General features: G+C 43.7%; 1 protein-coding gene across 1 annotated transcript; it reads right to left on the bottom strand.

Annotated features, from left to right (window-relative positions):
* Positions 1-10,062: 10,062 nt before the first annotated feature.
* LOC125286111 (cysteine-rich and transmembrane domain-containing protein 1-like) lies at positions 10,063-15,805 on the bottom strand. The gene is made up of 3 exons (XM_048230842.1): positions 15,652-15,805; positions 12,028-12,341; positions 10,063-11,247 (listed from the first exon to the last, which is right to left on the bottom strand). The coding sequence occupies exons 2-3, from the start codon at positions 12,323-12,325 to the stop codon at positions 11,144-11,146; spliced, it is 402 nt and encodes a 133-aa protein (XP_048086799.1). The 5' UTR covers positions 12,326-12,341; positions 15,652-15,805; the 3' UTR covers positions 10,063-11,143.
* Between the last annotated feature and the right edge of the window lie 650 nt (positions 15,806-16,455).

Genomic DNA, 16,455 nt, shown 5'->3' on the forward strand with positions numbered 1-16,455 from the left:
TTCCAGTATCCGGTAGCCTATGCAATCGCATCGCGGATCGCAACATCGTCGCGTCGCGTGCGTCGCGTGTGTGATCTCTTAAGAAGCCATTTGCGTCACTGTTTCTAACTGTTTGCTGTCTGTTTGATGCACTGTTTACTGAGGGCACTCATATTAACCACTGATATCAATTGCAACAGCCAGAGAAATAAAAATCATTTTTTTACGAGAAGGAGGGCATTTGGTTTACAAACGCTACGTCCAGCGTCACGTCCGCGACTGTCATAATTGATAGAACACCGAGCACTACATTAAACAGCGCTCCCGTAGCACAATGGAGTAGTCGCTGTGCAAAGCACTTGAAGCATTGTGCCAGTGTCACAGGTTCTAATCCTGCTTGGTGACGTGACCACCGCGGTCTCCCGTTATTTTTACCGGTATCCGGTAGCCTATGCAATCGCGGATCGCGGATCGCAACATCGTGCGTGCGTGCGTGTGATCTCTTAAGAAGCCATTTGCGTCACTGTTTCTAACTGTTTGCTGTCTGTTTGATGCACTGTTTACTGAGGGCACTCATATTAACCACTGATATCAATTGCAACAGCCAGAGAAATAAAAATCATTTTTTACGAGAAGGAGGGCCTTTGGTTTACAAACGCTACGTCCAGCGTCACGAGACTGTCATAATTGATAGAACACCTAGCACTACATTAAACAGCGCTCCCGTAGCACACTGGAGTAGTCGCTGTGCAAAGCACTTGAAGCATTGTGCCAGTGTCACAGGTTCTAATCCTGCTTGGTGACGTGACCACCGCGGTCTCCCGTTATTTTTACCGGTATCCGGTAGCCTATGACATCGCGGATCGCGGATCGCAACATCGTCGTCGCGTCGCGTGCCTGCTTGCATGTGATCTCTTAAGAAGCCATTTGCGTCACTGTTTCTAACTGTTTGCTGTCTGTTTGATGCACTGTTTACTGAGGGCACTCATATTAACCACTGATATCAATTGCAACAGCCAGAGAAATAAAAATCATTTTTTTACGAGAAGGAGGGCCTTTGGTTTACAAACGCTACTGCCCAGCCACGAGACTGTCATAATTGATAGAACACCGAGCACTACATTAAACAGCGCCTCCGTAGCACACTGGAGTAGTCGCTGTGCAAAGCACTTGAAGCATTGTGCCAGTGTCACAGGTTCTAATCCTGCTTGGTGACGTGACCACCGCGGTCTCCGTTATTTTTTACGGTATCCGGTAGCCTATGAATCGCGGATCGCGGATCGCAACATCGTCGCGTCGCGTCGCGTCGCGCGTGTGTATGATCTCTTAAGAAGCCATTTGCGTCACTGTTTCTAACTGTTTGCTGTCTGTTTGATGCACTGTTTACTGAGGGCACTCATATTAACCACTGATATCAATTGCAACAGCCAGAGAAATAAAAATCATTTTTTTGAGAAGGAGGGCATTTGGTTTACAAACGCTACTGCCTACGTCACGAGACTGTCATAATTGATAGAACACCTAGCACTTCATTAAACAGCGCTCCCGTAGCACAATGGAGTAGTCGCTGTGCAAAGCACTTGAAGCATTGTGCCAGTGTCACAGGTTCTAATCCTGCTTGGTGACGTGACCACCGCGGTCTCCCGTTATTTTTACCGGTGTCCGGTAGCCTATGACATCGCGGATAGCAACATCGCGTGCGTCGCGTCGTCGCGTGCGTGTGATCTCTTAAGAAGCCATTTGCGTCACTGTTTCTAACTGTTTGCTGTCTGTTTGATGCACTGTTTACTGAGGGCACTCATATTAACCACTGATATCAATTGCAACAGCCAGAGAAATAAAAATCATTTTTTTACGAGAAGGAGGGCCTTTGGTTTACAAACGCTACGGCCAGCGTCACGAGACTGTCATAATTGATAGAACACCGAGCACTACATTAAACAGCGCTCCCGTAGCACAATGGAGTAGTCGCTGTGCAAAGCACTTGAAGCATTGTGCCAGTGTCACAGGTTCTAATCCTGCTTGGTGACGTGACCACCGCGGTCTCCCGTTATTTTTACCGGTATCCGGTAGCCTATGCAATCGCGGATCGCGGATCGCAACATCGTGCGTGCGTGCGTGCGTGCGTGCGTGTGATCTCTTAAGAAGCCATTTGCGTCACTGTTTCTAACTGTTTGCTGTCTGTTTGATGCACTGTTTACTGAGGGCACTCATATTAACCACTGATATCAATTGCAACAGCCAGAGAAATAAAAATCATTTTTTACGAGAAGGAGGGCATTTGGTTTACAAACGCTACGGCCAGCGTCACGAGACTGTCATAATTGATAGAACACCGAGCACTAGATTAAACAGCGCTCCGTAGCACAATGGAGTAGTCGCTGTGCAAAGCACTTGAAGCATTGTGCCAGTGTCACAGGTTCTAATCCTGCTTGGTGACGTGACCACCGCGGTCTCCCGTTATTTTTACCGTATCCGGTAGCCTATGCAATCGCGGATCGCGGATCGCAACATCGTGCGTGCGTGCGTGTGATCTCTTAAGAAGCCATTTGCGTCACTGTTTCTAACTGTTTGCTGTCTGTTTGATGCACTGTTTACTGAGGGCACTCATATTAACCACTGATATCAATTGCAACAGCCAGAGAAATAAAAATCATTTTTTACGAGAAGGAGGGCATTTGGTTTACAAACGCTACGGCCAGCGTCACGAGACTGTCATAATTGATAGAACACCTAGCACTTCATTAAACAGCGCTCCCGTAGCACAATGGAGTAGTCGCTGTGCAAAGCACTTGAAGCATTGTGCCAGTGTCACAGGTTCTAATCCTGCTTGGTGACGTGACCACCGCGGTCTCCCGTTATTTTTACCGGTGTCCGGTAGCCTATGACGGATCGCGGATCGCAACATCGTGCGTGCGTGCGTGCGTGTGATCTCTTAAGAAGCCATTTGCGTGACTGTTTCTAACTGTTTGCTGTCTGTTTGATGCACTGTTTACTGAGGGCACTCATATTAACCACTGATATCAATTGCAACAGCCAGAGAAATAAAAATCATTTTTTACGAGAAGGAGGGCATTTGGTTTACAAACGCTACGCCCAGCGTCCACGAGACTGTCATAATTGATAGAACACCGAGCACTACATTAAACAGCGCTCTCGTAGCACACTGGAGTAGTCGCTGTGCAAAGCACTTGAAGCATTGTGCCAGTGTCACAGGTTCTAATCCTGCTTGGTGACGTGACCACCGCGGTCTCTCGTTATTTTTACCGGTAGCCTATGCAATCGCGGATCGCGGATCGCGACATCGTGCGTGCGTGCCTGCGTGCGTGTGATCTCTTAAGAAGCCATTTGCGTCACTGTTTCTAACTGTTTGCTGTCTGTTTGATGCACTGTTTACTGAGGGCACTCATATTAACCACTGATATCAATTGCAACAGCCAGAGAAATAAAAATCATTTTTTATGAGAAGGAGGGCATTTGGTTTACAAACGCTACTGCCTACGTCACGAGACTGTCATAATTGATAGAACACCGAGCACTAGATTAAACAGCGCTCTCGTAGCACACTGGAGTAGTCGCTGTGCAAAGCACTTGAAGCATTGTGCCAGTGTCACAGGTTCTAATCCTGCTTGGTGACGTGACCACCGCGGTCTCCCGTTATTTTTACCGGTGTCCGGTAGCCTATGACATCGTGCCTGCGTGCGTGCGTGCGTGCGTGCGTGTGATCTCTTAAGAAGCCATTTGCGTCACTGTTTCTAACTGTTTGCTGTCTGTTTGATGCACTGTTTACTGAGGGCACTCATATTAACCACTGATATCAATTGCAACAGCCAGAGAAATAAAAATCATTTTTACGAGAAGGAGGGCCTTTGGTTTACAAACGCTACGTCCAGCGTCAGCGAGACTGTCATAATTGATAGAACACCGAGCACTACATTAAACAGCGCTCCCGTAGCACAATGGAGTAGTCGCTGTGCAAAGCACTTGAAGCATTGTGCCAGTGTCACAGGTTCTAATCCTGCTTGGTGACGTGACCACCGCGGTCTCCGTTATTTTTACCGGTAGCCTATGCAATCGCGGATCGCGGATCGCAACATCGTGCGTGCGTGCGTGCGTGTGATCTCTTAAGAAGCCATTTGCGTCACTGTTTCTAACTGTTTGCTGTCTGTTTGATGCACTGTTTACTGAGGGCACTCATATTAACCACTGATATCAATTGCAACAGCCAGAGAAATAAAAATCATTTTTTATGAGAAGGAGGGCCTTTGGTTTACAAACGCTACGGCCAGCGTCACGAGACTGTCATAATTGATAGAACACCTAGCACTACATTAAACAGCGCTCCCGTAGCACAATGGAGTAGTCGCTGTGCAAAGCACTTGAAGCATTGTGCCAGTGTCACAGGTTCTAATCCTGCTTGGTGACGTGACCACCGCGGTCTCCGTTATTTTTACCGGTATCCGGTAGCCTATGCAATCGCGGATCGCGGATCGCAACATCGTGGCGTGCGTGCGTGCGTGCGTGCGTGTGATCTCTTAAGAAGCCATTTGCGTCACTGTTTCTAACTGTTTGCTGTCTGTTTGATGCACTGTTTACTGAGGGCACTCATATTAACCACTGATATCAATTGCAACAGCCAGAGAAATAAAAATCATTTTTTACGAGAAGGAGGGCATTTGGTTTACAAACGCTACTGCCTGCGTCACGAGACTGTCATAATTGATAGAACACCGAGCACTACATTAAACAGCGCTCTCGTAGCACACTGGAGTAGTCGCTGTGCAAAGCACTTGAAGCATTGTGCCAGTGTCACAGGTTCTAATCCTGCTTGGTGACGTGACCACCGCGGTCTCCCGTTATTTTTACCGGTATCCGGTAGCCTATGCAATCGCGGATCGCGGATAGCAACATCGTGCGTGCGTGCGTGCGTGTGATCTCTTAAGAAGCCATTTGCGTCACTGTTTCTAACTGTTTGCTGTCTGTTTGATGCACTGTTTACTGAGGGCACTCATATTAACCACTGATATCAATTGCAACAGCCAGAGAAATAAAAATCATTTTTTTTTTGAGAAGCAGGGCCTTTGGTTTACAAACGCTACGGCCAGCGTCACGAGACTGTCATAATTGATAGAACACCTAGCACTACATTAAACAGCGCTCCCGTAGCACACTGGAGTAGTCGCTGTGCAAAGCACTTGAAGCATTGTGCCAGTGTCACAGGTTCTAATCCTGCTTGGTGACGTGACCACCGCGGTCTCCCGTTATTTTTACCGGTGTCCGGTAGCCTATGACATCGTGCCTGCGTGCGTGCGTGCGTGCGTGTGATCTCTTAAGAAGCCATTTGCGTGACTGTTTCTAACTGTTTGCTGTCTGTTTGATGCACTGTTTACTGAGGGCACTCATATTAACCACTGTTATCAATTGCAACAGCCAGAGAAATAAAAATCATTTTTTACGAGAAGGAGGGCCTTTGGTTTACAAACGCTACGTCCAGCGTCACGAGACTTTCATAATTGATAGAACACCGAGCACTACATTAAACAGCGCTCCCGTAGCACACTGGAGTAGTCGCTGTGCAAAGCACTTGAAGCATTGTGCCAGTGTCACAGGTTCTAATCCTGCTTGGTGACGTGACCACCGCGGTCTCCCGTTATTTTTACCGGTATCCGGTAGCCTATGCAATCGCGGATCGCGGATCGCAACATCGTGCGTGCGTGCGTGTGATCTCTTAAGAAGCCATTTGCGTCACTGTTTCTAACTGTTTGCTGTCTGTTTGATGCACTGTTTACTGAGGGCACTCATATTAACCACTGATATCAATTGCAACAGCCAGAGAAATAAAAATCATTTTTATGAGAAGGAGGGCATTTGGTTTACAAACGCTACTGCCTACGTCACGAGACTGTCATAATTGATAGAACACCGAGCACTACATTAAACAGCGCTCCCGTAGCACACTGGAGTAGTCGCTGTGCAAAGCACTTGAAGCATTGTGCCAGTGTCACAGGTTCTAATCCTGCTTGGTGACGTGACCACCGCGGTCTCCCGTTATTTTTACCGGTATCCGGTAGCCTATGCAATCGCGGATCGCGGATAGCAACATCGTGCGTGCGTGCGTGTGATCTCTTAAGAAGCCATTTGCGTCACTGTTTCTAACTGTTTGCTGTCTGTTTGATGCACTGTTTACTGAGGGCACTCATATTAACCACTGATATCAATTGCAACAGCCAGAGAAATAAAAATCATTTTTTACGAGAAGCAGGGCCTTTGGTTTACAAACGCTACGGCCAGCGTCACGAGACTGTCATAATTGATAGAACACCTAGCACTACATTAAACAGCGCTCCCGTAGCACAATGGAGTAGTCGCTGTGCAAAGCACTTGAAGCATTGTGCCAGTGTCACAGGTTCTAATCCTGCTGGGTGACGTGACCACCGCGGTCTCCCGTTATTTTTACCGGTGTCCGGTAGCCTATGACATCGTGCCTGCGTGCGTGCGTGCGTGCGTGTGATCTCTTAAGAAGCCATTTGCGTGACTGTTTCTAACTGTTTGCTGTCTGTTTGATGCACTGTTTACTGAGGGCACTCATATTAACCACTGTTATCAATTGCAACAGCCAGAGAAATAAAAATCATTTTTTACGAGAAGGAGGGCCTTTGGTTTACAAACGCTACGTCCAGCGTCACGAGACTTTCATAATTGATAGAACACCGAGCACTACATTAAACAGCGCTCTCGTAGCACACTGGAGTAGTCGCTGTGCAAAGCACTTGAAGCATTGTGCCAGTGTCACAGGTTCTAATCCTGCTTGGTGACGTGACCACCGCGGTCTCCCGTTATTTTTACCGGTATCCGGTAGCCTATGCAATCGCGGATCGCGGATCGCAACATCGTGCGTGCGTGCGTGCGTGTGATCTCTTAAGAAGCCATTTGCGTCACTGTTTCTAACTGTTTGCTGTCTGTTTGATGCACTGTTTACTGAGGGCACTCATATTAACCACTGATATCAATTGCAACAGCCAGAGAAATAAAAATCATTTTTTATGAGAAGGAGGGCATTTGGTTTACAAACGCTACTGCCTACGTCACGAGACTGTCATAATTGATAGAACACCGAGCACTGGATTAAACAGCGCTCTCGTAGCACACTGGAGTAGTCGCTGTGCAAAGCACTTCAAGCATTGTGCCAGTGTCACAGGTTCTAATCCTGCTTGGTGACGTGACCACCGCGGTCTCCCGTTATTTTTACCGGTATCCGGTAGCCTATGCAATCGCGGATCGCGGATAGCAACATCGCGGCGCGTGCGTCGCGTCGCGTCGCGTGATCTCTTAAGAAGCCATTTGCGTCACTGTTTCTAACTGTTTGCTGTCTGTTTGATGCACTGTTTACTGAGGGCACTCATATTAACCACTGATATCAATTGCAACAGCCAGAGAAATAAAAAATGATTTTTTTACGAGAGAAGGAGGGCATTTGGTTTACAAACGCTACTGCCAGCGTCCGCCTGAGACTGTCATAATTGATAGAACACCTAGCACTACATTAAACAGCGCTCCCGTAGCACAATGGAGTAGTCGCTGTGCAAAGCACTTGAAGCATTGTGCCAGTGTCACAGGTTCTAATCCTGCTGGGTGACGTGACCACCGCGGTCTCCCGTTATTTTTACCGGTGTCCGGTAGCCTATGACATCGTGCCTGCGTGCGTGCGTGCGTGTGATCTCTTAAGAAGCCATTTGCGTCACTGTTTCTAACTGTTTGCTGTCTGTTTGATGCACTGTTTACTGAGGGCACTCATATTAACCACTGTTATCAATTGCAACAGCCAGAGAAATAAAAATCATTTTTTACGAGAAGGAGGGCCTTTGGTTTACAAACGCTACGTCCAGCGTCACGAGACTTTCATAATTGATAGAACACCGAGCACTACATTAAACAGCGCTCCCGTAGCACACTGGAGTAGTCGCTGTGCAAAGCACTTGAAGCATTGTGCCAGTGTCACAGGTTCTAATCCTGCTTGATGACGTGACCACCGCGGTCTCCCGTTATTTTTACCGGTATCCGGTAGCCTATGCAATCGCGGATCGCGGATCGCAACATCGTGCGTGCGTGCGTCCGTGTGATCTCTTAAGAAGCCATTTGCGTCACTGTTTCTAACTGTTTGCTGTCTGTTTGATGCACTGTTTACTGAGGGCACTCATATTAACCACTGATATCAATTGCAACAGCCAGAGAAATAAAAATCATTTTTTATGAGAAGGAGGGCATTTGGTTTACAAACGCTACTGCCTACGTCACGAGACTGTCATAATTGATAGAACACCGAGCACTACATTAAACAGCGCTCTCGTAGCACACTGGAGTAGTCGCTGTGCAAAGCACTTCAAGCATTGTGCCAGTGTCACAGGTTCTAATCCTGCTTGATGACGTGACCACCGCGGTCTCCCGTTATTTTTACCGGTATCCGGTAGCCTATGCAATCGCGGATCGCGGATAGCAACATCGTGCGTGCGTGCGTGCGTGCGTGTGATCTCTTAAGAAGCCATTTGCGTCACTGTTTCTAACTGTTTGCTGTCTGTTTGATGCACTGTTTACTGAGGGCACTCATATTAACCACTGTTATCAATGGCAACAGCCAGAGAAATAAAAATCATTTTTTATGAGAAGCAGGGCCTTTGGTTTACAAACGCTACGGCCAGCGTCACGAGACTGTCATAATTGATAGAACACCTAGCACTACATTAAACAGCGCTCCCGTAGCACAATGGTGTAGTCGCTGTGCAAAGCACTTGAAGCATTGTGCCAGTGTCACAGGTTCTAATCCTGCTGGGTGACGTGACCACCGCGGTCTCCCGTTATTTTTACCGGTGTCCGGTAGCCTATGACAATGTGCCTGCGTGCGTGCGTGCGTGCCTGTGATCTCTTAAGAAGCCATTTGCGTCACTGTTTCTAACTGTTTGCTGTCTGTTTGATGCACTGTTTACTGAGGGCACTCATATTAACCACTGTTATCAATTGCAACAGCCAGAGAAATAAAAATCATTTTTTACGAGAAGGAGGGCCTTTGGTTTACAAACGCTACGTCCAGCGTCACGAGACTTTCATAATTGATAGAACACCGAGCACTACATTAAACAGCGCTCCCGTAGCACACTGGAGTAGTCGCTGTGCAAAGCACTTGAAGCATTGTGCCAGTGTCACAGGTTCTAATCCTGCTTGCTGACGTGACCACCGCGGTCTCCCGTTATTTTTACCGGTATCCGGTAGCCTATGCAATCGCGGATCGCGGATAGCAACATCGTGCGTGCGTGCGTGCGTGCGTGTGATCTCTTAAGAAGCCATTTGCGTCACTGTTTCTAACTGTTTGCTGTCTGTTTGATGCACTGTTTACTGAGGGCACTCATATTAACCACTGATATCAATTGCAACAGCCAGAGAAATAAAAATCATTTTTTACGAGAAGGAGGGCATTTGGTTTACAAACGCTACTGCCTACGTCACGAGACTGTCATAATTGATAGAACACCGAGCACTAGATTAAACAGCGCTCTCGTAGCACACTGGAGTAGTCGCTGTGCAAAGCACTTGAAGCATTGTGCCAGTGTCACAGGTTCTAATCCTGCTTGGTGACGTGACCACCGCGGTCTCCCGTTATTTTTACCGGTGTCCGGTAGCCTATGACATCGTGCCTGCGATAGCAACATCGTCGTGTGATCTCTTAAGAAGTTTGTGTGATCTCTTAATGAAGCCATTTAACCACTGATATCAATGGCAACAGCCAGAGAAATAAAAATCATTTTTACGACTGTTTCTAACTGTTTGCTGTCTGTTTGATGCACTGTTTACTGAGGGCACTCATATTAACCACTGGCTATCAATGTGCAACAGCCAGAGAAATAAAAATCATTTTTTTATAAACATGTATTTCTAATTATCAAAATGCAAATAATTTAAAATTGATATTCAAGACAAAATCATTGAACAGTATACAGCATCTCCTAAAGATCTTAAGCAAAAAAGTTTTTAAAAAATATTGAAGCATCAAAATATGCAACCCCTGAATTATGTGTTTCACAATTTCTTTCCTTTTGCTTTCCAGTATAGCTCTGCCTTAATCAGGAACCCTCTCATATTTATGCCTCTCATATCTAATATTGTGTCTAGGTATTCATGCAGATTTCTATTGTTTATGGGCTTTGGTGAGGAGCATTAAAATGAAAACTCTGTACAGAATAATCTAATCATGTCTTGCCAAACTGACAAATTTGGCGCGTTTTCTTTCCTGTGGTCCAGTGTGGTGGAGTTCAACAGTGCCTAGAGTAGGCCTACTTTTTTATTTGATTGACTGGGAAGACAGCAGCCCCTCATGGTCAAAAAAGAATGTATAACCCAAATGTGTGCTTGAACTGACAGAGTATGCATTTGAATAATGGACTGAAAGGTTGTCAAGGCAGACTGGGAATGAGATAAGTGATTCTGTTGGCCTGGTACGTTTTGGCCTCAACAGCTTTTGACTGTTTGCCTGACCGACACACCACTCCTGACCTGATGGATAGAGCTGAAGCTTCAGGGGGATTGTGGGAACAGGAATGGGAGTGTGGGTGCACTGGTATGCATTCATAAATCAGAGATGAAGACGGAAATAGGACAGAGGTAGAGTGAAATGGAAGGCCTGGACACCATGCTGATGGAGTGAGGATTGGATCTAATCCATCTCGTCACTCATTCGTCAAGCATGGGTCAAGTCAGAGCACTTTATCCTTCGATCAGATGCAGAGATGATACACATTTATTTGCTGTCATGCAATCTACTCTGTCAAAGCCTATGGTAAATGTAAGATTTAAATTCATGTCTTTTAACATGATTGTCTGAGTTTAAAAAAATACATCTGTTTCACGCACAGACGCCAGGTATTGTATTTTGGGAATGCTGCTTTCAATACTAATTTGAATGTGGACAACATTTGTTTAGTGGTTTGGATTAATATTTAACTCAACCAGAGAGAGGTGTGTATTTAGAAAGCATGTAGCTGGGCAACAGATGTCCAGGGGATAGTAAGCTACGGCAGGAGAAAAAGGAGAGGGCTTAGGGCTCCATAATTTGTGGGGCCACAAGTTTGGGAGTGCAGTACAGGTGGGCATAGTACAGTCTAAAGTGATCAAAACTTTATGTTAGCATGTCCCATAGACAGCAGCAGCAGAGTGCAGTCCAGCATGCAGTCAGACACGTGTCCGCAGAGTCATCACGTCTCCTGTCCTCCACCACATACACTGAAACAGAAAGAGAGGTGAGCAATGAGAAATATACAGCTAGAACTCGTAAATGTAAAAGAATCCAACAAAACATTTTGAGGGAATACATTTGCTGCATGTTGCTTGCAAAATTAGTATTTTGATGCCAAAGTGACATCACACTTGTCGCAGCTCTCTCCATTTCATAAAGGCCTTTGATAAAAGACAGTTTCCCCTACTCTGTAGTTATGGATGCTGTGACTGTTTACTTTGAACTGATAAGTGACGTTCAACACAATAAAACACTGGTATTTGTATGTGTGTTATTTTTTAATTAATTGTTTTATGTGGTGGACAATATTGGAACATGACATTGAACATATTTATTTTATTTTTACTGTTTAGTATATTTTACTATTTATTTTATTTGAGTTTTATTCATTTCATGCATTTGCGCTTATTTAATTTTATATTCATTTATAGTATGAGTCCCTGATTATATGTTGTATAATGTTGGTTTGTCTTTTTTTTTTTTTAAAGAAAAAAAAAACAACAACATATACATCTTTTTTTTTAAAAAAATGGATGGATTTATAGCATTTTGAAAAAAAAATAACTTTGAATTTATCATCAACAATATTGTTGTTTGATTTAATGGCCTAATCATTGTTCAACATGTTCTAACTGAGCCAAAAAAAACATTTTAACAGGATAAATTGAATATTCACAAAATGTGTGGGTACAGGTAAAAAATGTAATTTTCCTGAAAACTATTGAAATGGATTTATAGTGTTTTGGAAAAGAGCTCCTCGTATGTACCTGTGTTCTTAGGCCCTTCCTCGTACATTGGGCCAGCTGGTGGAGCATTTTGCCATCCAAATGGTTGTTGTTGTGGATATCCTTGATAGGGTGGCTGACCAGGTCCTGGGTAAGGCCCACCCGGTCCAGCAGGGTAGTTTGGATACGCTGGGTTTTGAGGAGGGAAGCCTGTGTTGGGCTGTTCCATGTTGACAGGGTAGCCCTGTGGAGGGTATCCGTGTGGCGGGTATCCCTGAGCAGGATAGCCGGGCGCTGTGGGACCTGGCCCAGGGTATGGAGGTGGTTGTTCAAAATTCATTTCCAATCACTGTTGGCTGTGGAAGCAAACAACATTTGCTGATAAGTACAAATAAAAAAATGGAACATCCTGTATGAAATCTACATTGCCCTGGGGTGGATGGGGATTCATTTCTCTATGAGGAGGGGCATTCTTACAACAGTGAAAGAAACGCAAAATGATTATGAGAAAACGCAAAATTATTGAGAGGGAATACAAAATGATTGCGAGGGAATGCAAAACCATTTATTAACTGGTTGTCCTTGACGGAAATCTAATAAATTAGAATCTATAATTCGAGCTTTGACATGTCACATTGTCCTGCTGGAAGTATCCATCAGAAGATATAGGTACACTGTGGGTACAGGGATGGACATGGTCAGCAACAATACTCAGGTAGGCTGTGGCACTTAGGTCTACATCACTGGAGACAGGTAACGACGAGTGAATTCAGCTGTGCTTAATGGAGCATAACTTCAAAAAATATTAATCATTTAAAACAACAACAGAGATTGTGAGGGTTGAGTACCTTTCACATGTCAACTAATGTTAACCCAAGGTACTGTTTTTCTGATCATTTACTTGTGACCAGAACAATTGAAGAGGGTACCAAATTTTGGAAAACATCATTTGGAAAACACCTGCTGCTTGACAGAACACTATGTTCTGACTTATTTTCACCAGTGGTACCAGTTTGGTAAGGCATGAGCTTTTGGTTGCCAAATCTAAATGGCTGCCAGGATTACCTGTCTTTGTTTTGAGCTGTGTGTGTGTGTGTGTGTGTGTGTGTGTGTGTGTGTGTGTGTGTGTGTGTGTGTGTGTGTGTGTGCCTTTAGGTACTCAGATCCTCAAATATTTCTATGTAGCCAAAATCTGGATTTTTTTTTTTCCAGAGGTTAAACAGGTTAATGTGAAAAAGAAACGGTTGTTTGAATGCTTTACGGAAGGTAGGCTAAACATTTGGCCAGTCACTAGCATAGCCAAGCCAAGATAAACAACGGTTTTCCATTCTATGTAATCTTTAAAGACATTTAATTTAAGGAGTGTCTGTTGTTTCACTCACTGAGTAACATTGAGAAACTGACGTGTCCTGCAAAACCAGCCAGAGAACATAAGATAAGATAAGAACATTTTCAATGGCCTTTTATTCAGAGTCCCACCTCCTAATGAAACCAGGCAAATGTGAATATTAACAGCTGAATGTACTGTGGCTTCAATTAGTAATGGTGGATGAAAGCCATTTAGCACTCTGGCAATCTGCTTCTACTAGACTGCTGTGTGTCCCTGTACGGATTTACATCATGCATGCAACATAACCAGATTAAGCCGGACCTAGGTCAAAACAAGACAACTCTCTGTTATTGTCTGTGATTGCAATGACACCACTTACATTGCATTGTCATGAGGAACACTGAAATTGACCTTCGCTTCAACAAAGAGAATTTGAACATGTATGACAGCACCCATATATCTGACAAACCAGTACCATGTCTGAATTATGGGTGGCACAAAAAAGGTGTTCATATCCATAAGGAAACTGTGTGTCTGATGCACATTTAAAACCCATACAGAATCCAAAGCAACAGAAATCTACTACTATTCGTATTATTCTAAAGAGCCGTGGTAGTGTCGCAACCAGACAATTTGTCAAAATGCGACATGCTAATGCATTTTACTTTACTTACTGCATCGCTTCATATTAAAACACAATTCCCAAATCACAAGAAAAAAATCTGAAATAATAAAAATGTTTAGATTCAAAGAAGAATTACCACCAAACTGCTTATTTCATACTCTATATGCCTAAACGTTCAATCAGCTTGATGACTTGGGGAACAGTTAGTTATGAAATCCCTTAACACATTGGGTCAACTACCATACTGGCAGTTTGTTAGGTAGGATACCACAATATAATTCTAGACCTAGTAGCCTATTGACAGCCTAATTGCTGTGAACAGAACAGATCACAAAACCAAGTTCTTGAAAGTTTCAATGAAAATAAAGAATACAAATTGATTGGATTACTTGATGCCTATTATTTTCACTTCTGGTAAGTCACAAGAGTGAGTAAAGCATAACTGTAGTAGAAATTAGCAGCTATAGGTGCTCATTATCTAATCTATGTGTGCCCAAGGAGTGGTTTCACCAATTGGTAGGGATAGACAAGTTGCAGTAGCGAGACATTAGGGACAGTATCTGCTATGTGTAGCTCAACACAGGCTAGTTCAATGACAAATCTCCTCTTCTTTCCAATGGTAATAGAACATTTACAACAAACTTAAAATTTCCATGGAAGCTACCTTCAAATGGCCTTGCAAAACATTTATCTGGTTGTGAACACTCAATGACCTGTGACATGTGTTGTTTCCACAACAAACTGACTCATCCACCAATAGCCCTCTGGGATCCCATTAGCTGCAAGAAGGACACCAAACACATAAAAATACCTAGTTGAACAATAATGGTGGCCACTCCCTCTGTCTAGCTATTCTCATTCTAAGTTCACACCCGACACCAGAAGCTGGTATTTGTTACACCTTACAAAAGGAGACCACAGGTGTGATGTGAAAACTTAATGCATTTTCAACACATAGCTAAGCCAAATTGACTTTTGTAGGGCACTTCCATTAAATATTAAAGGATTAACATTGTGTTTAAACATATGCTTATAAGTAAGCATCTTTTACATCTTAACAAGTCTTATCTTTTCCTTCATTGGTTAACAATATTTCTTCTTTTGCCTACATAGACAACACATAGGCTAATTTTACCTTATTGACTACATAGCCTATAGGCTAGTATCCAAAGCTTAGGTCCACATCTGTTAACTATTTTAGAGACAGCTAACGACAGCAAGTGGAACCCAGTTGTGTTGATCTTAATTAGTTAAATACAATAATAATTAAATGTTAAATGAATAATAATAATAATAAGAAGAAGAAGAAGAAGAAGAAGAACAATAATAGCCTAATATATGTGACGTAGACTATGTAGCCTTGGCCTGTAGCCTACATCTCAGGTTTGCCTGCGCACTTATCACCGGTGACAGAATAAAAAAATATATACCCTAGATCTAATTACTCGGCGTTGTAATCACATGATCTTGAACTAATATAACACAATGGGCTATTGAGGAACCATCATGCCTCCAGAGAAATAACACGACAACTAAGAGTAGTGTCACTTTCAGTCAAACATTAAACCATGAGTATTGATCTCTACCCCATGTAGGATGGGAGACAGCCATAGCCTAGGAAATTAGATGTGCGCATTTATGAAGCCCAAGACCCGATGACAGGGAATGATAAGAATTACGAACAGGCTCCTTTTGAATAAATATCACTTACCTCAAGAAGAAAAAACTCCAAAAACACTTCACCACACACGCAATGAGGGATCAGACTGATTTCACTTTATCGCTTTCGGTGGTAGCCTACGTCGAAAGGGAGCATAGATCGCAACTGATGTTGCAGCGGAGTGATGTCATTGCAGACGTAACTGGCACCTAGCGGTAGGCTACATTACATGATGACCAATGTTCATGAGTCATCCGGTAGAAGCCTGACCCCAAGCGGATTGAGGACATAATCAATTTTAATGCAGATCAACGTCATCACATTTGTCACAAAAAAAGCATTGATCACACACTTGTTCCGCACAGAACAAACAAACAAACAAACATAGGCTATCAAAATTGCCAATAAGTAGCCTAAATCCATATAACCTTAAACAAAAATGTCCAACTTAGTAGGCTTATACTTTGAATACATTGAATCCTTTGAATCCTTAAATGGTTAGAAGTTTGACTTGGATGTGGAAAATGGTTTAATGTGGGAAATTACACTATAGAATGCATAAGGTAATGTGAAATATGTGAAACATTGCTGGCACTAATCGACATCTTTTCCTGGCAATGATGTACAAGAAGACCTCACATTGCCTTATCCCACCAGCTTGTATAGCTGTAACACAGTTCCATGCGATTCCACTTCCTTTTGGCTACTCAAGGATCCGGTTTCATTCTGTGGAAAGCCTGTATCTCGCAGAGAAACAATTTGTTTCAGTGGCAACCTCTCAATTAATTTAAACTTATAATTGACACAAAACACTGCACTGAATCGTCCCCTTAGAATTATAAGGTTATATCTGAC

This window comes from Alosa alosa, chromosome 21 (genome assembly GCF_017589495.1).
Source record: "Alosa alosa isolate M-15738 ecotype Scorff River chromosome 21, AALO_Geno_1.1, whole genome shotgun sequence".
Taxonomy (NCBI): Eukaryota; Metazoa; Chordata; class Actinopteri; order Clupeiformes; family Clupeidae; genus Alosa; species Alosa alosa.